Raw genomic sequence first — 25,341 nt, 5'->3', positions numbered from 1 at the left:
ACACACACACATATCTTCAATATGAATTATGAAAAATAATATAAATGTAGCCGCTTCAAAATGGAGTTGGAGCTGCCATCCAAGAGGAACTGGCTTGCAAGTCTGACTCCTCAAATCTTTGGAATGTTAAAAATGTACAAAATAACCTTTGGACTGGGCCTGAAAGCAGAACTATACTACAAATAACTGTTTGCAAAAATAACTAAGAGCAGATATGAAAATTAAAGACACTCTTTACAATTAGCATCACTATGTTAGTTTATCTGCACCTACAGAAATTCCTTCCTTCTATTCATGTTATTGTTCTCCTTCCCTTTCTCATAAGAACCCCATGCCTTCCCCTCCTAAGGGGAACACAATTTGGATTTCCGCCTGAATAAATGCTTCCTGAATAGCTATTCTTTTGAATCTCAAATAAATGCTTGTTGCTTTTCACCTTGGCCTTTTACTTTGAAGTTAACATATCATATCTATATATATAAAAGATTAAGCGACAATCCAACCAGCCGGTAGGTATGATGTGCACTGACCACCAGGGGGCAGACACTCACGCAGGAGCTGCTGAGCTGCAGTGACTTGGCAGTGGTAGTCCTTGGGTGACACACTCCGGAACCAGAGAGGAGAGAGCCCGATTCCAGGGTGCATCACCTGAGAACCGCCCTCTCGCAATCCGAGACCCCTTAGGAGATGTCAGAGAGCCAGTTTTGGCCTGATCCCCACAGGCCAGGCCGAGGGACCCTACCTGCCAGAGAGACCCTGCTCACTCCGCAGATGCCCTTCGAGCCACATGGCGCTACTCCAGCTGCAGCCGACCCGGGAGGGACCGCAGGAGGTTGGCTCTAGGGTGTGTCCAGCCAGTCTCACCCAGTTCCACCCCTGGCCACCTTCTAGCTAATTTCCTTTCAATGTGCACAAATCTGTGCACCAGGGCACTAGTGTAAACACAATCCAATATGGCTGCAACTCTAATGTTCCTGACCAAGGCATTACTGATATCCAGTAAAGATATATAGTACACTTCCAATAAAAACGTACATGGTGGAAGCAAAAAACAAACAAACAAAAACCCCTTAGTATATGGCATAACTATGTAAAAAATGCCAGTGCTTTCAGACCACAGTCTGCACTGACTTTACTGCACACCAAAGTGAGCGTGACAAAAGTGTGAGTTAGCGTCCACTGAGACCTTGCCTAGGCACTGCCTGGGATCCCCAGCGTTTAAGGAGGTAACCCTAATGCCACTAAACTCCACCCAAGCAGACACTTCACATAATCCTCAGTATAATCCATCTGCATCCTCTTCCCAATGCCCTGAACGAAGGATGTCTTCTCAGTGCTGCTGTCCTTCTTTTCAAACCTTTCACTCAGTTCTCTAGATATTTATCCCACTCTTTTTTAAAGTCCCTACATCCTCCACCTCCTCGGAGAATACCCCTTCACCTGCCTGGTCCTAACTAGAACCTGGCTCCATCTACAGGACAACACATGCACTGCAGTCCTTTCAGCCTCTGAAAGAATGAATTAATTTTTCTAAACCCAATTGTTACTTCTAGGATACATCACTTCCACTTGCACATTAAAAATCTTTCCTCCTTGACAAAGAGATTCTAAAATCTATCATTTCTACCTTCCTTACCAGCCCCTCTTCCCTCTCCACTCTCCCTCCCTACTAACCCATAAGCCCATGTACTAGTGCTATTATTCAAAATGTTGTTCACAGACCACCTACTTTTTGAAACTGGTTCATAAAGAAATAACTATGGAAACTGAAAGTAAACATTTAGAATTTTACTACAATTTGATATCAGTGAACTTCTCTGTAAACTTCTTGGTCTTTTTCTAGCAAAATTGTTGCCCAAACTTTTTTTTTAATGTTTTTATTGATTTCAGATAATAAGGGAGAGGAAGAGAGAGATAGAAACATCAATGATGAAAGAGAATCATCACTGGGTTGCCTCCCGCATGTCCCCAACCAGGAATTGAGCCCGCAACTGGGCACATGCCCTTGACCAGAATCAAACCTAGGGCTCTTCAGTCTGCAGTCTGACGCTCTATCCACTGAGCCAAACCAGCTAGGGCTTGTTGCCCAAACTTTAATGTGTACATAAATAACTTGGGGAATCTTGTTTAAAAATGTGGGTTTAGTAGTCTGGGATGGGGCCTGAGATTCTGCATTTCCAAGGAGCTCCAAATGATAATGATGTACTAGTTTACAAGCCCATTCTGAATAGTGAGGCTTCAAACAACTGTTTCACATGCTTGTATTTAGCTACTGTTTCTCAAATTTCACAAACCAAACCTCTGCACTTACCATTGCCTCTGTTTAGAGTCACTGCTACTTACAGGCTGTGCAACCTTGGGAAAGTTAATTAACCTCACTGTGCTGTAATTTCCTCATCTTTAAATGGCGATTAATAATCCTAAATACTTCATAGGATTGTTGTGAGGCTCAAATGGGTTAATTAATGTAAACTTAGCATAATGCTTGGCTGTACTAGCCATTTTAGTTTTTTAAATTTTTATTCTTGCCTTATTCACTTAAAGTCTTGTTTAGTATCACTTCTTTGAAGATATTTTGACATCTTTCCATGCCAGAAAGAGGGAGCCACTCACGCTGTTGTGTTCTTACTATACTTTATAATCTAACTCTACTGCTGTATAATTATTTACATGTTTCTCATAACCAACTGTGCACAGTTTGAGAGCAAAAATTCCCTTCATCCATTTGTGTATCCTTAAGACATAGCATGTTGATTGGCAAATTTTTTAAAACTGACTGAATTTTGCCCTGGCTGGTGTTGCTCAGTCCTTAGAGTATCGGCCTGCACAATGAAGAGATACGGGTTCCATTCCTGGTCAAGGGCACGTAAGTACCTGGGTTGCAGGCTTGATCCCCAGCCTGGATCAGGAGCGCATGTGGGAGGTAACCAATCCATGTTTCTCTCTCTCTCACCCCACCTTCCTACCTTCCACTATCTCTAAAAATCAATGGGAAAAATATCCTCGGGTGAGGATTAACAAAAAACAAACAAAACAACTGACTGAATTTTGATGTGAACTATTACGAATAACCTTATAGAGCTTTCTAGGCTACAGTAGGAACAAGAGTTATAAAATATTATCATGAAAGCCATGAAATGTCATTATATTTTGTTGGAAAATTTTTCTCATGAAGAATCATTTTAAACCACTTATCTATGTCTTTGGACTTAGATTTCTGTGACAATTACAAATCACTTATTTTTTGGTGAGAAAAAGGAGAGGAAAGGAAATGTGAGAGCTATTTTTAACAAGAAGTCTCTGGGGGTGCTAATTTAAATGCATAAATCTTGAAATTAAATTTTGTAGATGTTTTCTCCATTTTATATATTTTATCAATATATAATATGAAATCTGACTAAAAATATACTCTAGCATAGATAAAAGGAAACACAATCCGGGAAATAATCTGATGTGCTCCTTTCTAAGGTCCTTTATTTTTATTTATTTATTTAATTTTTTAAGGCCCTTTATTTTTTAAATAAATGTAGACAAATACTCATTTCTGAAGGAAATACACCCTCTGAGTAATATTTAGGGATAAGCATAAAGCTCTGTCCCCCTCTTCCGCCCTTCGGAAATACACTACACGCTCTAGAAACTAGTTTTCTAGGAGAAGAGGGGAGAGGCTATGAAATAAGATTCGCTGGAGAGAAGCCATGTAAGACTACTTTCCCAAGAACCACTTGCACATGTTTCTGAGTGTTTCATTATGGCGTCTTGCCTTGTCCTCTGCCCCAACAGTGGAAAATGGTTCAGGTAGATTCATTCAGAAAAGAAAGGATAATCCATGTCTTTACGTTCTTTATGCCTAAGGCTTTTCCAGCTTGGAAGCCTGCCTTTCCTTACCTCTGTTTTTCAGTGGAGGCAACGTAGGGTGCAGATCTTTATTACATTCATTGCGTTCTGTGCAGCATTCAATTGATCTCCTTTGGTGAGGAATGGGAGTGTCCTAAAATTAAACCCGAAAAACTATTAGTGGGTGTCCCCTAAATGTCATAGGCACATAACCTCAAACTTAAGAAATTAAGATTATTTAGGTAACTTACTTAAAATTGTTGCACAAACATGTTGAAAATATTGTTTACTTTTCAGTCATTTCTTTTAAATTATCCTGTATTACCTTACTTCTATGTCTGCATTTCAACAAAATTACTACTACATTTGTAATAACCGGTGTGCACAGTGTAAGCGCACGAAGAAAGCTACGCATAATGCAGTTAACTAAATTGGAATTTGAGCAAGAAGGTCTAATGAGACACTAAGCCAGAAATTAACAGCAAAAATAAACATCATATTTCATTTCAAAATGAAGGGAGAATTGGCCCAATGAAAATGCTCAAATTATTTTCCAAATCACTAAAAATAGGCTAGTGAAACAAACAAATAAACAAACAAAAAACCCCACACAATTGCTTTCTCTTATTGAAACTTGACTGTTTGGAATCTAGTGGAATCAAGTTTCTTCCTTACCCGGCACTGAAAATCTGAGCCTTCTAGTCCCAGACATCCCGACGTGATCACAGGCATCCCAGAATCATCTTCTTCTATCATCGTGAAGCAATATCCATCTGTGCTAAAGACCAAACAGGCAAGGAGTGTGAGTGTAAGTGTGTGTGTGTGTGTGTGTGTGTGTGTGGTGTGTGTGTGTGGGGGGGGTGTGGTGTGTGTGTGTGTGTGTGTGTGTGTGTGTGTGTGTGGTGTGTGTGTGGGGGTGTGGTATGTGTGTGTGTGGTGTGTGTGTGTGGGGGGGGTGTGGTGTGTGTGTGTGTGTGTGTGTGTGTGTGTGTGTGTGTGGTGTGTGTGGGGGGGTGTGGTGTGTGTGTGTGTGTGTGTGTGTGGTGTGTGTGTGGGGGGGTGTGGTGTGTGTGTGTGTGTGTGTGTGTGTGGTGTGTGTGTGTGGGGGGGGGTGTGGTGTGTGTGTGTGTGTGTGTGTGTGTGTGGTGTGTGTGTGTGGGGGGTGTGGTGTGTGTGTGTGTGTGTGTGTGTGTGTGTGTGTGTGTGTGTGTAGGGGAAAAGGAAGATGCTCATCATTTGTTTCATTAAAAGTCAAGAAGTTCAATGATCATTACAAGTTACAGTCTGTTGAGAGAGTCCCGAAACTTCCTTTCATGGAACTTGACTTAATTATCAATAAACATTTTGTAATAGTTCCTCTGTACAGAAAACTGTGAGAAAGAAGTACCCAGAATTTCCATATCACATATACAATTAATAACCATATATACCAATTACTAAACACTTATTTTGGTCCTTGAAAAGAGATTTCTCTTTTTTAAACAATATATATATTCTTTTATTTCAGAGAGGAAGGAAGAGGGAGAGAGAGAGATAGAAATCATTGATCAGATGCCTCCTACACAGGGATCGAGCCTGCAACCCGGGCAAGTGCCCTGACTGGGAATTGAACCCGGGACCCTTCAGTCTGCAGGCCAATGCTTTATCCACTGAGCCAAAACCAGCTGGGGTAGATCTCTCTCTCTCTCTCTCTCTCTCTCTCTCTCTCTCTCTCTCTCTCTCTCTCTCTCTCTTAATTTTATTTCAGAGAGGAAGGGAGAGGGATATAGAGATAGAAAACATCAATGATGATAGAGAATCATTGATTGTTACCTCCTGCCCCCAGAACAAAACAACTCTGAGGAAGGTGGCACTATTCTTACCTTCTATATGAGGAAACCGAGGCTCAGAGAACTTGGGTAATTTCTCAAAGGCCTACAGCTAGTGAGAGTATGCGCAGCAGAGGTTTGAACCCACGCAGGTGAATGTCTCTGCTGGCTCTCCTTGTTCTGAGGTTGTGAAATAAACTCACCTCTTACCAAGGCACACAAACTAAACTAAGGAGGGATCAGCACAGCAGAAGTGAGCGAAGATTCTGCCTTTTGGTGCTTGTGCTTCGGGGCTGGCCTGTCAGATGAAAGCATCAGGTTTTGTTTTCAGCAGTCGGGATTTACATTGGAAGTGGGGTAAAGTTGGACAATGAAATGAAGGGGTTTTAACAAGATCATTGTTAATGGTTTTTCAGCTCATGGCACACAAAAACTAATTACTAAAATTATGCAGCATGCCAAAAAATAGAGTTTTTGCTGATCTGACAAAACCAAACAAACTATAATTTTGACTCATTCACACCGAACAGTTATTGTTGCGTTGGCTGTTGTAATTTTTTTTTTAAATTTAATAATCAAAGGGAAAAGAGGTCAGTGCCCCTGACTAAATAGTCAGGCATCGCATGTTTTAAAAATTCCTGCGGCACACCAGTGTGCCTCTTGCAGTACACCGTTGAAAATCGCGGGCCTAGAAAGTAAAGAAATGATATATTCTTTTTCTGTATGGGTTTTTAGATTAAAAAGAACTTTCACTTATTCTATCATATTTAGTCCTCTCAACAACAATGAGAACTGATTATTTCTATTTCACTGACGAGGAAATTAAAGCTATGAGAGTCTAATAAGCAAACAGTTACAGAAGCAGGCTTTTCATCAAGAATCTCTTGCTTCTTTCCCACACATTTTTCCACTGTCCCCTCCTGGGACTAAAAATGGAAAACAAGAACTGTTATATATAGAAATATTTATAAACAAACATTTCTGTCTTCACAAGTTTGTGCGAGGCATGCCAGCAGACTCCCAAGATAAGTCATAGACCCCTGCTGTGTGAGCTACGAAATAAAGGCCTGAACTCTATCCCATCTTTTTCTCGTGTACATGCATGCTCAGTGTCCAAGACAGACATGACAGCACAGTCCTCAAAGGTCAGGGAGGCAAGCTCTGAGCATTCTATTAGCCATGGTTTCTGGGTTGGTCTGTTCTGTGTTGGTGGCAGCAGCATTCTGCCACACCTTAGCCCTTCGGCTATCATCAACACCCTTAGTATTACTCACTTGGCTTATTAGCCTCAAGTCATCCAAAATATCTCAGTTTATGAAAACTAGCAGAGCCAAGTTCCAACATATTAATAAATGGCTGGGGAGGGCCAGTGATAAATCTCCCTTTTTTAGAGCAAGGTCAAATGCATGAATATTGTTGTGGAAGAAAGACTTCCTCTGAGCAGCCCATGCTTAAATTTATTTGGGGCATTTTAGCCCATACACTGATATTGCTATGACAATCTAAAGCATGTAAATACTGAAGGCTTTAAGTACAAGAGCTGTCCCTTAGAAATTTACTGTAAACAATATAAGCAAACAATATAAGCAAAAGTGTGTGTGTTTTATTCCTTTCCTACACATTTCGATTATGTGTGTAACTTCCATTTCTCATTGAAAGTAAAATTCAGGAATTTTCAGAAATAAAGTCATCTTAATTTTCTGACCGTAGGAATTCATAGTGACTAGAAAAGCTGATTTAGTATGTTAAATCCAAAAAGACTAATTCCTTCTTAATCATGAGTTCCCCTTGCTCAAAATCTGAATACATGGAAATGCACTTTTAAGTATCTTATAAGAGTCAAAATGAGAATAGAAAAAGCTGGTAAACTTGTTGGCAAGTTACTGTTACAGTGTCCTAGGAAATATAAAGAAACATCAGCGAGGGTAATTTTAAGCTTTAAAAATGCACTCCCGCCCAGCCAGTGTTGCTCAGTGCTTAAGCATCAACCCATGTACCAGGAGGTCGCCAGTTCAATTCCCAGTCAGGACACATGTTTGGGTTCCAGGCTTGATCCCCAGTAGGGGGCGGGCAGGAGGCAGAAACTGATGATGTTTTTCTCTCATCAATGTTTCTCTCTCTTTTTTCTTCTCCCTCTAAAATAAATAAAAATATGTTAAAAACACATTCCCTTGTCTGCAAAGAAAGGTGGAAACCCTATATAATAAAAGGCTAATATGCAAATAGACTGAACGGTGGAACAACCGAACAACCGGTCACTATGACAAGCGCTGACCACCACATGCGTGTGCGGAACATGGCGGGCACTGGCTGCAGCAGGAGATGGAGCAGGTGAGCAGGGGGCACCAGATCAAGGCGGGGCGCCAGTCGCTGCCATCGGGCCAAGCCTCTGGTGGTTACTGAAAATTCTTTGCTCCTGTGCACCGCAGTCCCGCCCGGCACTCGCAACTGCTGTCAGCGCTGGCCCCACTCGTACCCACTGCCAGCGCCAGCCCCCGCTCACTCGGCGCCATCAGCGGGTGCAAGCATTGGCTGCCAGCCCTGATCGCCCCTGAGGGCTTTTCCATCTCCCCCTGCTCCTGAGGGGCCACTTGCACCCACTGCTGGTACCGGCCCCAATTGCTCTGTGCCATCAGTGGGTGTGAGCGGGGCCGGCTGCCATCAGCATGTGGGAATGACAGTGCAGGAGGGGGGCTGCCAGAAGACAAGGGATGGGGGGGGGCACTATGGCAGGAGGGGCCAGGCAGGGGTGCGGAGGATGGGCCAAGACCCGCCCCTGTGTCTACTGCAGCCTCGCAGCCCACAGTTCCTTTCAAGGTGCACGAATTCGTGCACTGGGCCCCTAGTAAAATTATAGAGAGGTGATGGAGAGGGAGGGAGAGAGACCCTGGAGAAAAGGGTCAGTGTCCCACAGTCATCAAGTAAGGTAGGGATCAACTATGTTGTTGGAGTAAGAGCAAGAGGGTGAGAGAATATCAAGTGCATATTATCTGCAACAAAGCAAAAATAATTTATAAGCTTCTCATTGAAATTGCTAGCTAGAAAGGAAACTTGAAGGTGCTCTATGCATTGTTTTATTTTACTGAGTACAGTGTTTACAAGGTTTACCCAAGCCTTGGTCCTTTTAACTCTATTCTTATAAAAGCTTAAGAATTACTTGAGGACTTTCAACTCTTCAGCAAGCACAAATGTAAACAAAGCTATGCTCCAGTCAGAGCGGGACAGTTCCACCTCCCACTAAGGGATGGCTGCTGAATGGCACAAGAGGCGACTAACTCCTCCCACCAGCCTGTCTGGACATCCTGCTCTCTGGCTGCCATGTTAAGCTTAGTTTTGACATGTGTTCAGCTATTGCCACATCATTCCCAGAGTGTTGGAAGTGATCACAACAAGAGGTGAAGATCATGAAGAAAACAAAAGCAGCAATCATTTTAGACAAAATTGAAAGTGGTGCTATATATACAGAAATGTAGGATCAATCATTTTATTCCAATAAGGACCACAAATTAAAAATACTGCCCCTGCCTGGCCGGTGTTGCTCAGTGGTTGAGAGTCAACCTATGAACCAGGAAGTCACAGTTCGATTCCCAGTGCAGCCGGTTGCAGGCTCGTTCCCCAGTAGGGGACGTGCAGGAGGCAGCCAATCAGTGATTCTCTCTTATCATTTATATTTCTTTCCCCTCCCTTCCTCTCTAAAATCAATAAAAATATATTTTAAAAAAATGCTGCCCCTGAGTTATAGGCAAAGAAAAGTAATTGACAAAATGGAACAAGAGTTGAATCCCAAAATGATCAATACTGAAATGCCTCTCTACATAATGTTAACTAATGAAAAGGCAAAGCCTTTGAGAATTTAAAAGTCACATGAGGTCAAAGCAGTGATAATAACATTTTTGTTACAGCCCTTGGATGGCACTACAGCAGTGGTTCTCAACCTTCTGGCCCTTTAAATACAGTTCCTCATGTTGTGACCCAACCATAAAATCATTTTTGTTGCTACTTCATAACTGTAATGTTGCTACTGTTATGAATCGTAATGTAAATATCTGATATGCAGGATGGTCTTAGGCAACCCCTGTGAAAGGGTCGTTCGACCACCAAAGGGGTCGCGACCCACAGGTTGAGAACCGCTGCACTATAGATTCAAACTCCTTGGATCTGCCCAATATTCCAAAGGTAAGCAAGTGTCTGCAACATGTAGAAAGATCATCAGGGAATAACTTCCACGAGAGATGCTGGGCGTGCCCAAGTGAGCATTGACTATCAATAAAGAAAGGGGTGCACCTCGCTTCAGTTTTGAGGGAACGAGAGCTACTCTTTTTTGGCGGGTATGCGCCCAGAACCTGCAAGGTTTGGCTCTTCTCATTTACGGTCAAATGCACCATAAACAGCCTTTGGGACCCCAATTTCTCATTAGTTCTTACTGGACGGTTGGAAATACATATGACTACGATTGTCCCTCTTCTCTGGCTTTTCCTCTGAGGCGCCAATATAGGAGATGCCTTTGTATTACTTTATCCTCAAGGATGTGTAACTCTCATATGTCCTTCTCTGGCAGCCAAACAAATGATTTAGCATTCTAGTCTGTTCTTTTTCTTTTTCTTTTTTTTTTTTCAGTGAGGTACAGGATATTTTGAAGCAGTCTCAATGTTCATATTAATAGAGCACTTGTATATTCTCACCCCCACCACCTGATGCAGGTATCCTCACTCCCTCTCATCTGACTGCCCTGAGAGCCTTCCAGCAGGACTCCCTTGCTCCTCTCTCTGGATTCTGCCTGATAAACCTTACATTCCCCTTCTCTGCTCAGAAATCTCCAATGGTTCACTATATATGGTTTTAAAGAACCCTACGCTGTTCACTTTCTATTAAGTGCAACAATGAATGGGCCACTTAACATTCTCATCTAGCACTAATGAGAGGCACAAAAAGAGAGTTACTCCTTGTAAGAGACTTCATAAGCAAATTTGAAGTCATAGCCTCTTCCTACTAAATTACCAGTTCTGATGCAGGATCCACCACTCTCATTATTGCATTGGTTTGAACTCCACATCCACTAAAAATAAATAAACAGAGATCTTAAAGCTCAGTGTTCAGATGGCCTGGGCAGCAGTGGGATCAACGGGATGCAATGGAAGCTACATAAACAAATGCGAACAATGTGCACTTTAAACACTCGGAGACCCTGGGTCAGGAGCACCTGTCTAAAAACTCACACCGCCACATTCAGCAAGAGCTTTCAAAGCCCTGGGCTAATACAAACTTTGTAAAAAGGCTCAACGTCCCTAAGCTTTTCCTTCTACCCTTTGTGACTCTTCAAAGCCCAGCTGGAGACTCATCTAATTCCTCATGTAGGCAGCTTGGTGTCACTTACACATCCTTTGTGCAAACATCTGATGCGGCTGATTACACCAGTAACCCCAGAAAACCGCCCAGGCAGGAGAATTTTTAGTCTGAACTCGATAAGATAAAGGAGAAAGTATTTAAAATTGTCTCTGGAAAAGAGTAAAAAAATAAATTTTAGAAATGAATAAACTTGTGTGAGGGAGTGGAGGAACCTGAGAGAGGTGATGATTCAGGCACAAAAATGACTATTAAAGACCAAATCAAGTAAAACAAAGAAAAATACATAAAGTGGGACCAGATTCCATATAGAGAAAAAAAATAAAGCAGGCTTGGTAGGACAGGAAAATGAGACAGAATCTTGGCATGGTGAAAGTCATGTAAAAAGAATGATTGAAGGAGACTGTGCAGCTTCCCAGTGATAAGCAGTGATAGTCTGTGGTTCCAGGAGTAGCATCTGGAAATGGAATGGGAAAGATTAACAGTGTGAAATAACACCTGGAAAGATGTTTAGAAGACAGATATTATTGTGAGGGAGATATGACAACGGCTTCACTTCTTACTCTGAACTATGGATATTAAAAAGGCTCAATGCATGATATATTTACACCACATCCTCCAACATGCACGCCATCAGGCTGTGGAAATGGCATGGAATTTGGAAACAGACACATCTGCACCTGATAGGAAACAAGGCCAAGCATGGCTTTGGCCTTGGTGTTGGCTAGTAAATCATTGATGGTACTCAGGAAGAACTTAAAAACCCTCTAAACTTTGCACAGGTTCTCTCAATTACTATGTGGGATTTCAGAATCTCTTAACTATGATGCGCTCTTAATCTGGGCCACGTTTTGGATTATTCTCTCTAGGAATGTGGGAGTGGTAATGAGCATGAGATCTACCTAGACCAGGGGTGGGCAACCTCTGGCACGCGTGCCAAACATGGCACGCCAGTAACTTTTGCTGGCACGCGAAACCCTCTCTTATAATGTTCCATTTATAATTTTTTTCTTAATATCGACTTTTTTATTTTTCAGATAAATTCAGTGTAGGTGCATCTTAGATAAATAAGTAATTTTACATAACATGCATACATTAAAAAATAAATGTATTTTTCATCATCAGATACTGTGTTTTTGTCACGAATGAATTTTATTATTTATTCAAGGTTCTTCACATATGTACACCTTAAGAGATATCAAGTAGGCGTAACATGTTCTCAAAAAATTAGGGTTGGCACGCAGAAGAATTTTGAGTCAGAGATTTTGCTGGTTTTGGCACGCACTCACAACAAGGTTGCCCACCCCTGACCTAGACACTCAACTTGGCTAAGATGTGCCTCATAGACAACCAGACAGCTTAGACCAGCCCTTATCTGAGCCTCAAGCGAGGACACCCTTGTGTTTAGTGTCGTATTACTCAAAGGGTGCTGCTCCCTTTCAAGTCAGCAAACAGCTTATTATTGGTCTGTGAGATTAACACAGAAATTGAAATTTGTATAGCGATACGTTTAGCTGTTGAATCTAGTGGAAAATAGAAAAAAGGAGCACATAATTTGTAAGTATTTTAAATTTATTTTTCTAATTAATCTCTAATACATTTTTATTATATTTAGAAAAGTACCAGTGTACAAGTTATTGGGGGTGCGGGGGTGGAGGAGGGAGGCTGTCTGTCAACAGAGATAGTTTGACAAGTACTGATTTGAAGGTCAACAAGTGTAACCTTGGCTTCCAGGAATGGAGGCAGAAAGGCTGGACTTATTCCAGGGCTTAGAGCACAGGACCAGAAGTAGCCCCTGTGATTCACCCACAATTGATCTCTGTGCACAGGAGACTCAACTAGAGTCAATATATCATTAGCAAATAGATTTACATTTTCACTTAAGAGTTAATATTCACTCCTTTGAGAGCCAGTGTCAGGCGTTGGCTGCTGGTCAAGGATTCAAGACTTTGGAATATTGGCCACAATTTTCTCATCATATCAGCACGAACAGTGACCTAGTAAAAATTACTTAACCCCTCAGACCTTCAGATTTCTCACCTGAAAAATGTAGATAATGTGACATTTTTTATAGGGAATGCTATAAAATAAACATGCTAGAGTTTATAAAAATACTCAATAACGATTAGTTTTCTATTGATGTCTACAAGTTAACTGATTCATGTTGACTGTCATGGTATACCCATGTTTTCTGAGGGGTTCCATTGTTACTGTTGCTGGTTTTTTTGGGGGGTTGTAGTGGTGTTTTTGTTTTTGTTTTTTTGCTGTCAGAAATCAAAATTTGAAACCATGTAATTCACAACCCATTCCCATCTGGCTTCCATTGCTACTTCCACATTAAATATTTCTAAACAGCAGTTATCAAGATCAATAAATGTGATTGCTGCATTTCAGTTCTTATCCTATTTGACCTCTAACAGCATCCTCCCTCTGTAAACTTGGCTTTAATGACACCAGACTTCACTGCTAATTCTCAGTCTCCTGGGAGAGCCTCCTTTACCCAAGCATGTCATGCCTCCAGGCTGTCTTCCTCTGGTAGATTGGATTATTCTAGTACAGTTCTCAATTCTTCATGCCCCACCCTAGACATAGTCTCCTTGACTTTGAGCTTAACTATGACATGATTTGTAAATGGAATGTTAGACGACATGACACAAACAGAAGCTTTAAAAGTTGGCTCCCCCACACTCATGTGAGAAAGAATATGCCCTGGGTAGCTACTGGTCCAAAAAGAATGGAGAAACATGTGGAGTAGGCCTGAGCTCAAGTAGCAGACCGAAGCCAAGCGCACCCAATCCAGCATAGCTCAACACAGCGGCAGCCCACTTGTAGAAAAGGAATTTTTAAAAAATAACAATAAATAGCCCTGGCCAGTTTGGCTCAATGGATAGAGTGCCATGGCCTGTTGATGGAAGGGTCCCAGGTTCAATTCCGGTCAAGGGCACTTACCTCGGTTGCAGGCTCAATCCTTGGCCCTGGTCAGGTTGTGTGCAGGAGGCAACCAATTGATGTGTCTCTCTCACATCCATGTTTCTCTCTCTCTCTGTCTCTCCCCCTCCCACTCTCTCTAAAAAACCAATGGAAAAATACCCTCAGGCAAGGATTAAAATAAATACATAAATAGTCTTTAGTTGTAAGCCACTATGATTTTGAGCTTGTTCCATAGCAAAAACTGACTCACGTTTTATTCCACATTCCCTCCCCAACCTTGTATCTGAGTTCCAAATCCACACCCTATGCCTACCCTTTGATATCTTCACTTGGATGTGTTAGAAACCTTAAACTCAACATGTCTAGATTGGAACCCAACTGTTTTCCTTTGTCCTTCTTCCTTGAAAGGCTATAATAGGCATCTAAATGTACATCCAGAAACGTGTGAAGCCCTCTCATATACAATTCACCAGCATAAAACTTTCCTTCTAAATAGTTCTCCAACACACCCACCTCTCCTGCGCCAGCACTACCCTCTACAAGATCATCTTCTCTCGCACAAACTGTCCTTCCTGAATCCATTTCCAATTTCCCTAACCTAACCGTTGTTGTTCTCAAATTCATTTTTGTTTCCCTCGAATACATCCAAAACTCTGAAGAAAAGAAAATTTTTCAAAAAAGCTAATCGTCACTGTTTCTCCTGCTTGCTTAAACATTAGCTTCCATGGCTTCCTGTGTTCTCAGGAGTCAGACCAACATCTGTGACACAGCCCACGTGGCCACTGGCAATCCTTCCCTAGTCTCCAGGCTCAACTCCTTCCACGCCTCCTCCCCCTGTACTCTAAGAACACCACGCTTCCCCTTCCCACACAGAGAATTCGCACTGCAGTTAGCCCTGCCTGAACACCGTCTTCCCAATGAACCTGACACTTCAATGGCCTATAAGGAAAACAGGACAAAAACGTGAAATTGGGATAGTTTTAGAAAGCCTGAACGTATGATCACCAGAACGATGATTTAAATGACACACACAGATTTATTCTTAGTTACTAGAGACTCAGACAAAAAAAGCATGCTAGCCCCCTAATACGCTTCCGCCTGCTAACTGTCTTCAGTAAACTTTGTAAAATTCCTGATACTTTTTCTATTCACTATAAAAAGGCACTGTTGCCCTAGCGGTTTGGGTCAGTGGATAGAGCGCCAGTGTGGGGATGAAGGATCCCGGGTTCGATTCCGGTCAAGGGCACATGCCCGGGGTGCAGGCTCGATCCCCAGTGGGGGGCGTGCAGGAGGCAGCCAATCAATGAGTCCCTCTCATCATTGATGTTTCTATCTCTCTCCCTCTCCCTTTCTCTCTGAAATCAATAAAAATAAATTTTAAAAAGGCACTGTTCCCCAGGAAATAGTGCCTGAGCTTAGAATCATTTTACCTTTCGAGACTCAGTGAACCCAACCTTGCTCTGTTGTACAAGAGCCAAGCTCTCAGGCCTCTCTGGATCCTAAAGCCCTTACGTCCAATGGTAAGAAATAAGCATCCCCTACCATGCTCAGTGGTTTTGCTGATTAAAGGAAATACATACATAGGAGTATGCCCCACTTCCCTCCCTGTCATGCAGTTAATAATATCTATTTCCTGAAATATGTATTTCCTGACATACTGATAAGCTTATGTGAGATCCACTTTGTAAGAAATAAAAAACAAAAAAACGGTTTCAGGAAGGAAAAATGCATTCAACTTCATGCTCCTTTCTGGATAATGAGGCCCCCACATGGCTGCCCAGGTATCTGCCTGCACTTCTCACCTAGCAGCCGACTCCTTATTGGGTCCATTATCCTTCCTGAGGCAGGCTGTGCTTCTCTGACATTTAACTTCTGAGACCTGCACTTGTTTGGCTACCTGGGCCCACTCGCCCTGGGCCACCGTGCCTATTGGACTGTGCCTCTAACCCATGCTGTCCTCATCCAGGAGAGAAAGTGCAGCTACAATGACCAGCGAAATGGATGCAGGTGCATAAAGATGTGTATGGAAGAAGGAGGCAAAGCATCCAGGTTCAAATGTTAGAAAATATTTATGCAAACAGAATTATCTGCTGAGGAGTGTATTGTCTAGTACTTTGACCATGTTTTTCCTGTCATCTGGCAGACTCTCATAAGCCCTGTCACCATCCTGCTTCCCAGAGTTTGTTTCTGAATAAATCCTGGCAGCTTAGGAGTTCCTCCCAAAACACTAGCACCAGCAGCATGACAAATGGTTACAACAAAACAAAACCAAAAAACACACATTTGATACTCCCTGCTGTTGAATTAATTTGGGGGATCAGGTCTTTTAAAAGAAAATAATTGGGTTTTGCTCCTTGACATGGAGCCTGGGACCTGTGCTCTATGTTTATTTTATGTGCATGTGTGATGTTTGGAGGAAGGAGAAACTCAGAGCAGCATTTTAGGAAAAATGCAACTCCTGGTTTCTCTAAATATAAGTACAACTCTGAGAGTCAGTGGGCTTGGGCACTATTCCCTAAAACGTGCTCTTGGAAACACTAGCATACAACTCTTTAGTAGGGACTTCCTGTTCACACAAGGTTTGGATAATGTAGATGACCAACCTGCAAATATTGTTGACCGAGTCTTCCGGACAGTGGTGGTGGCATTTACAACGCAATATCTTTGGACGAGCAGTGGGGGCTGTACTGTCACCATCCTCTTTCTTGGTGCCCACATTTAATTTTCCTGAACTTCGCAAAAGCATGTTATCAAGGAAGTCTGCTGAAAAGGAGAAAGGGTAAGCATTTAAGCTTATGGCATAGCCAAGCCAAAGACTTTTGTTAAAGAATAATGTGACATCAAACAAAATATTGAATGACATTTAAAGATTCAAACAGAAGACAGGTATTTTTATGGTTTTTATATTAAAATTATACTCTATAAATAAGAGATTATATAGTTATAGGTAGCATATATAACTATATGTCACATGTAAAATGTGGAAATTCTCATAACTCTTTGATTAAATTACTATCTTGTATTTGGGCGCAAGGAGCTCAAGGAGACATCATTATATAGATTAGTTTTATCTGTATGGTAATACTATGGGTAGATATTATCGTCCCCATATTCCAATGAGAAAATTAAGACTAAAAGTTGAAGTGATTTCCATATGACTAATAAATCACAAAGCCAGACACGGGGCAGGGAGAGGGCAGAGGTGACACCGGGGTGAAGGTGGAGGAGGGAGCGCCTGGGAACAGGCAGCCGAGCCTGGTGCCGTGCCCTGCAGCTGGCGGTGGGCAGGGCCCCGGGCAGGCCGCCGGTTTCCCCCTGCGACCAGGGCTGCTGCTGGGAAAATGTTCCGGGAAGGGAGCGTCCCCGCCCAGGCCCCAGGGTGGGGGGGCCCTAGGAGGGGGGTTCCTCGGGTCTGGCCAGCCTGCAGAGGCGCTGGCACTAGTACCAAGGACGTGGAGAATCGCAAAGACAAGCTTTCCAGACCCTTCTCCACCGCCAGGGGCTCCGTGACCTCTGGCTGTGACCTCTGGGGTCACAGCCCAGGCCTCAGTTTCCCCACTCCGCTGGAGTGGCCAAGAAGGGAAGCGTTCACGTCACAACACGCCCTGCCTAAAGAGTCTCTTGTAAAATGAGATCCAGGTACAAAACTCAGCAACAGATCTGACAGTCTCCTCTCACACTCTCCATCCACCCGCAGGAGAATCCATGTGACAAAGAAAGAAAACCAAAACCTGGCTCTTTCACAAGAGCCACGTGTCAGTGTTCAGCGCGGAGCTCCAAGGGGACGAGCCCCTTCATCTCTCTGTCTGGCCACACCTCGCAGTCCCGGACCACGTAGGTTCAGGTGAAGGGAAAAACCACCTACTGTTGGGACTAATCTAGGGACCATCGATGGCGTGTTTTATAGCGCGACACCAACATTCGCCAGGAGCGGACATCGATTGGCCAGCGGGATGCATTTACCCCTTTAAGAAAGTCTATTAACTTCACAAGCTAACGTCTGAGCCTCTAGTTTAGCTCTTGGGCAAAGAAATAGTTTAAACGATCCATTTGGAAGCTTAAAAGGATCTTTGAAGCTGAAGTTGCTCCTCTTAAAACGAAGGCAGACTTGCCGCTTCGGAGGCTTGGGGCGCCGTCGGTGTAAGACAGGCGCCGACGCCACCGGTGACGGCCAAAGGTGTCCCCACAGGAGCCTCCGCGCGCCCCGGCACTACATTTGGCAGCAGCATCGTTAGACATTTATCACATAACATGAACATGCCAGCTTCTAATTCGCGGGGTCCCTCCGGGACGCTCGGGGGGCTACAGAGTCACTGTAATCGCGTAACCGTATCGCACAGTTTATAAAAAACATAAATGCTGGCTATTCTAGATTTAAATACAAAATACATGTCCTATAGCTTTACATCTAAAAAAAATAAAATAAAAAATCACAAAGCCAGCATTTAAACCTAGATTACTTGGCCCCTAAAATTCTCTTTCCAGCAGTCTCTTAAGAGTCTGTATTTTAGGTATAATATGTATTTTTTAAACAAATTATTTGAAATATTTAACCTGAAAAACTGCGTAGGAAGATGAAAACTTATCATTAAGATAACATTTCAAAATATACATCTTCCCCATCAGTTTATGCAAAAGTTACTCATGCCAATGCTACTCATGTTAGTATCAATGAGTCTACATTTTGATGGAAGACACTCCAGTTGACATGATCTCTACAGTCAGATATTCTGGGGTCAAAATTAGGCTTTGCGATTTATCAGTTAGTTGACCTCGGACGACTTTATAAATAATCTCATTGTGTCTTATTTCCCTACCTTTAAGACTAAGACACTTATAAGCACCTACCTCATGTCAAGAGTTTAGAATATATATGTTACATAGTAATAGTTAATAAATGTTAGTTGATATTATATAAAATAATTTTTTTCACATTTTAAATAGTGAGACAATGTTTCATTATGTAACATAGTTTCCTTATTTTCCTTCTTCACTATCACTGCTTCTGGAAAGAAATTATGTCTGAGAAGGGCGCACACATTAATCAATATTGTATGTTTCTAGACATTGGGGTAAAAGCTTTCAACATGCAATATCACTGCACAAATTGTCACCCTGAGCAATGTTTGATTTTAAATCTCTCTCAGCACATGCAGCTGGCCTTTAATTAAATCAAATTTCAACAAAAATATTATCTAACAGATTGTAAGGCTAAAGAAATAAAATTCTAGGCCTAAGTGCAATATACAAAATAGAAGTGTAGAGTGTGCATGTGTTATTTTTAAAAACTGCAAATAGATACCTTCAGCCATTGGTATAGCAGAGAATGAGAAATTTAGAAAAAGATCTGTGGTGATTTTTCCTGATTTTCTGTATATTAAGCTAATTAATTGAATTCTGGTTCTCAATACTACTAATGTTATGGCCTGAATTACCTCAAATACAAAGTGATGCAAATGCGATATTTTCAGTCTATACCAGACCCCATGTCTTCAAAGTTATAAACAAAGTAATAAAATTTCGTTTATTGTGAATATGCCTACTTAAAATATGTAATGGGTACCTATCCTGTTCCAGGTATAGCCTGTAAGTAGAATAAACTAAACATACACTGAATTAACCATTTGGTGAGAAAAGTTAATAAATGAAATGTTTACATAGGATGGTTTACATTAGAAAGGAAATATCCTCATACTATTGGAAATAAGATGCTAATTTGTAAGAAACATTTTAAAGGAGTCACAATTAAAATTTATTTAAATTAAAGAATGATATAAGATTCAGCTATGAGAAAATTCTTTGCAATATTGCTTAAAACAACCTGTTTAAAACAGGAGATAAGTTAGATCTCTAAAATGAGATTCCTATGAAACAATTAAAATGTTGCTATAGAAGTATATTTATTGACAAGAAAGACTATTAAAATGTAATTTTTGTTGAAAAGGGGAGATTTACAGGGTCCTGTCCTTTTGAACAAAAATTTTATTTTTATAACAGCAAAAGGGGCTAAAAAAGGAACCTACAATGTAAAAGAGATAAAGAGAAGATACTAGCAATAAAAACCTAGAAAGCAGAAACTGATTGTTTTTATCCTCACCCAAGAATATGCTTATTGATTTTAGAGAGAGAGGAAGAGAGAGAGAGAAACATCGATCAGTTGCCTCCCTAAGTGCCCCAACTAGATCGAACCGACAACCTAGGTATGTGCTTGGAATGGGAATTAAACCCATAAGCTTTTGGTGTACAGGATGATGCTCCAACCAACTGAACCACCGAAACAGGGCCAGAAATTAATTTAACAAAGCCCAAAATGCTGATCTTCTAAGACAAAGGTGGAAAAAAGCCAAGAGTCGAAATAGTTTTACCACTCAACCCGGAAATCTCCATACTGGTACCACAAATTAGTTTTGGAAGTGAGAGAGAAGGGAGTATTGAAAACAGGAGGAAGCTTAAATCTAGTTTAGAAGTTGTTAGAACTTCAGCTATCTTGTCGCAGTCCTTAGAGGCTAGTAACCTTCCTCCCCCACCTGCAGAAGACTGGACAGGTGAACCCGATATATACATCACAGAGACGCAAAAGAAACCATCAACAAAATGAAAAGGGAGCCCCCTGTGTGGAATAATGTATTTGTCAATCATCTGATACATGGTTAATTTCCAAAATATATAAAACACTCATACAACTTGACAAAAGGAAGTCAAACAATCCAATTAAAAAATGGGCAAAGGACCTCTATAGACACTTCTCCAAACAGGACATACAGATGGCCAAAAGACATTTAAAAATGCTCAAGTCATTAATCAGCAGAGAGATTAAAATTAAAACAATAATGAGGTATCAAACATCTCATACCCACCAGAATGGCTACCATCAACAAATCAACAAATGACAAGGATGTGGAGAAAAGGGAACCCTAATACACTGCTGGTGGGAATGCAAGCTGGTGCAGCCACTATGAAAAACAGTATAGAATTTCCTCAAAAAATAAAAAATGGAACTGACATTTGATCCAGTGATCCCCACTTTCAGGAATCTATCCTAAGAATCTTGAAACATCAGCCAGAAAGAATATATGCAGCACTATTTACAATAGCTGAGATCTGGAAACAGCCCAAGTGCCCATCAGTAGATGAGTGGATAAAAAAGCTGTGGTACATTTACATAATGGAATACAATGCAGCTGTGAAAATGGAGTTTCTCTTACCCTTGAGACAGCATGAAGGGACCTGGAGAGTATCATGCTAAGTGAAACAAGCCAGTCAGAGAAAGACAAGTATCACATGATCTCACTCATATGTGGAATCCAATGAACAAAATAAACTGATGAATAAAACAGATCCAGGGACATAGAAGCATGGAACAGACTATCGAATCTCAGAAGGAAAGGGGAGGTTTGGAGGAGGGAGAGGTTAACCAAGGAACTTAAATGCATATATGCATAATCCATGGACACAGACAATAGTGTGGTGAGAGGAGGTGTGGGGTGGAAGGGGTTAAAGGGGGAAAAAGGGGGACGTCTGTAATACTTTCAATGATAAAGATACATTTAAAAAAAAAGACAAAAGCTAAGACATGAAAAAGGCAATTAAATGCTTGACAAAGAATAATCATTTTATAAAGATATGAATTCAGTCTGATAATAGTGATGCTGAAGTAAGAGCTAGAAGGAAAGACAAAGATATGTATTTATGATAATGGTGAATATCCAAGATGAAGAATAGAGTAGCAGTAATGAAGATATATCCCAAATATCAAATGTCCAATTATCAAAATGTATTTTTCACATTTTATTATATTTTTAGTGTCCTTCCATTTGAAACACAACAAAGGCAGACTTTAACAGATAATAAACTTTGATTTAGTAAGCTCACTAAGATAATGTAAGGTCTTTATTAATTCTCATGCTACTTAATTTTGTGTTAAATTTTATAGAAAAGCTAATCATTGAAACAATTGGAAGATGACTAACCATTAAAGAAACATTAAGTATAATTTAGTACATTTTATTTTCTAAACTAGTAAGTTAAATCTTTAAAAGATTTTTCCACCAAGGAAAGCTAAAAAGTGAAAGGCTTCTATTTAATTAAATTGAACAGAATTTCAACAAAATTGATTATTTCTTCCCAACAGCACTCTGGGCAATTTCGGCTTTTAAATATTTAATAATAGAATTATAAATAAAGCTGACAGGAAAACGTAAAGGAAAAACACTGAGAAAAGTCAGACTTTGTAGAAATTTCCACGGAATAAATCCTATACTGAATGCGTCACTCTTTAGGAGCTCATCGCATATTTCACCTTCCTTCTCTCTCCTCCCTCACTCCTCCTCTCTTTCTCATGACCAATCTTGAGTCCCATCGTGTGAATCCAGATATTTCAGATGCATCCTGTTTAGATTAGCTGGTTACATTATAACCCAGGGAGTTAACTATCCAAATTACTAAGATAATACAAAGTAAGGCATGTGGAAGCCAATGTAAATTGGTTCTCATTTTTCAAAGGACCACTAGTCCTTTAGGGGTAAATGAACCACAAAATCACTTCCAGACATGTGTGCTTATCTGTGTGTGTACTCTTAATGAATCAAAACTAAATTATATTACTTAGGACTTCCATATATAAGAGATTTATAGATTTCCAGGCAAATTAATCAAATTTCATGAAATAACCTAATAATTAGCATGCAATAATGTGACTTTCGTTCAATTACAAAGGTTAAATAGAAAGTTATTTTTCTTGAATCTTGAATATCTTCTCTGGGATATATGTTATAGTTCTATACATGTTTTCAGCTGCTTTGTGTATAGTTATATGAAGTTCTGTATGGCATCTCTTGCATAAGTTAGGAAATAAGGCAGAGTTTCTTTAAACTACTTATTTGGAATTAATGGACAATTATTAGCTAGAAACTTGGTATAAACAATAAAATAACTATTTTTGATGTATAAACTTAATATATAAATTATTTTTAAAATATTCCTGTATGTTTTATGATATTATGAACTCTTCCATATGATTTTTACAAAAGAAAAATGGAACAAGATTTTTTTTCAGAAAAATCAGAGACAAAACAAAAGTGAAATGCTAAAAAAATGTACTATTCTACTACAACTCTACAACAAATAAATTTTAAATTCTATGTTCATCCATTAGATCCCAAAATGTTTTGGCTATATTTAATTTTGATTATTTTTTTTTCTCAGTAACATTTTTATCACTGCAAATATACCATAAGTGAGACATTTTCAGTTTTTATATGTCATAGTGAAGAGAACATCAGAATCCATTGCCAACATTAAAATACATAGAGAGCAATCTTTATGAACAACAAAGGTAATTCAAGGAAAATTAAATATCAATACACAATATGCTTAGAAATGAATTTGAGTTATCAAAATTCATTTTAAAATGACATTATTATTTTGTGCCACAGGATCTACTTAGTAATTGTTTTCCTTCATTTTCTTTTTTGCTTATTTTTTAGCTCTCTGAATATATAAAAGTAATAAAATTTTGTGTCTTCACTATTCTATCCCCTCTACACCAGAGGGCAGGCAAGGAGCAAGAAGAGAAATTGCAATTCTTATCACACTAGTTTGCATTTAAGTATTTTTGGTAAAAAGATGAATGGAAGAAAATTTTGAAAGTCCTGGACTAGCCAGCAATGCTTTGGGAATGATCCTTTCTACCTCTAGCTATCGTGTATGATAATAAATGACATGAAGCAATGCCTATTTCCTTTCTTAACTAAAACTGGTTTAAATACATTTGTTAAACACAAGAGTCTATAATAAACAGGAATAAAACTTAAATCAGAGCTTAAAAATAATGTTAATTTTAAAAATAACTTTTAGTGATCTTAAATAAGAACACTTAATAGATAACTAATTTTTATTTTATCACTTAAATCTTGAATCATTTCACTCAATTTGATGATTTAATTTACTGTCTATTAAGCTTCCTCAATTTTCATTGCTTAACCTGTTTTTATTTTATTAACACGTTTTCAAATAAATTTTTATGTTGTTTGTAATAAAAACATATATATATATATATATATATATATATATACACACACACACACACAAACATGCATACACACACATATAAACAACATGAAACCCAATGATTACTACAAAGTTAGGATATGTGCCTAATTCTTTTGAAAAGTAACAAAATATAAATACAATTTTGATTCAAAAATACCAAAGCAAAATCACATCCTATATAATAATACTATATAATAAAAGAGTAATATGCAAATTGACCCTAATGGCAGACCGACAGGTCACCATGACATGCACTAACCACCAGAGGGCAAACAATCAACGCAGGAGCTGCCCCCTGGTGGTCAGTGTGCTCCCACAGGGGGATCTCTGTTCGGCCACAAGCCAAGCCTCTCCCACCTCCTCGGCAGCACTAAAGATGTCCGACAAATGGCTTAGGCCCGCTGCCATCGGTCGGACATCCCCCAAGGGCTCTCGGGCTGCCAGAGGGATGTCTGACTGCCAGCGTAGGCCCAATCCCCCAGAAAGTGGGCCTAAGCCAGCAGGTGGACATCCCCCAAGGAGTCCTGGACTGCGAGCAGGCGCAGGCTGTGCTGAGGGACACCCCCCTCCCTCAAAGTGCATGAATTTTCATGCACTGGGCCTCTAGTATATTATAAGGGAACGGTATACTTTCTTATTATTAACTGTGATGTTACCTGCATGGAAATCTTTCTTCTTCAAGAGTTTCAGGAGTCAGAGGAAAGAGGGACAAGGGAAGGTGAAGGGGGATGAAATGTCGGGTGAGAAACCAGTATCAGGTGTGTTCACCGAGCAGTGGATACAGACTTGACCAGGATAGAGTATAAAACAGACAGAACAGTTCAAACCCAGTTCAGCTACTTTCCTGCTCTGTGGCCTAAGCTAGTCACTTAACCTTCCTTACAGAGGATGTGGAGAGTGGCAGCACTCATCTGTTTGCTGTGAAAACTGAATGAGATAGTCCAAGAAAAGCACCTACTATGTTCCTTGCACATAGTAAGAGTGAATCGTTTTTTGGGCAGCAGAAACTTGCTATTCCTATTTTTGTTTGTTTAAGTCTTCAGATTTTTCTCTTTTCCTATTTTATTTTATTTTTTGTTCCTCTGGTCCCTGTTCACTCATCTATATATATAAAAGGCTAAGTGACTGACCGTACATCAGTCCTACCGCCCAACTGACTGGCCGGCCGGTACATATGACGCACATTGGCAACTTAAAAATAAACGTTGACTCGTGCATGCGCAATATATATATAGCTCTCAGAATGGATACTACTGAAATCCTCTGTGAAATGATTTGTAATGAATCTATTACTGAAGCTACCTTTGGAAATAGTATATCTATAGATAATATTAAAAATATATCTAAACATGCAATTCTTTGTCCTAAAAAT

The 25,341-nt window shown here is 40.3% G+C and overlaps 1 protein-coding gene across 2 annotated transcripts in view; it reads right to left on the bottom strand.

Moving 5' to 3' along the window:
* The window catches only part of BMPR1B (bone morphogenetic protein receptor type 1B), a 383,526-nt gene that overhangs the window by 47,756 nt on the left and 310,429 nt on the right, over nucleotides 1–25,341 (bottom strand). Inside the window, exons 4-6 of one of the 2 annotated variants that reach the window (XM_036340048.1) lie at nucleotides 16,523–16,682; nucleotides 4,513–4,615; nucleotides 3,889–3,991 (exon numbers count right to left, since the gene is read on the bottom strand). In XM_036340048.1, the coding sequence (XP_036195941.1) occupies nucleotides 3,889–3,991; nucleotides 4,513–4,615; nucleotides 16,523–16,665 (349 nt within the window). In that variant the 5' untranslated portion in view covers nucleotides 16,666–16,682. The remainder of the gene's footprint in view (nucleotides 1–3,888; nucleotides 3,992–4,512; nucleotides 4,616–16,522; nucleotides 16,683–25,341) is intronic. The other variant, XM_036340053.1, reaches the window with a different exon arrangement.

This window comes from Myotis myotis, unplaced genomic scaffold (assembly GCF_014108235.1).
Source record: "Myotis myotis isolate mMyoMyo1 unplaced genomic scaffold, mMyoMyo1.p scaffold_m19_p_1, whole genome shotgun sequence".
In the NCBI taxonomy this organism is placed as follows: Eukaryota; Metazoa; Chordata; class Mammalia; order Chiroptera; family Vespertilionidae; genus Myotis; species Myotis myotis.
This window is presented reverse-complemented; position numbering and strand designations above follow the sequence as displayed.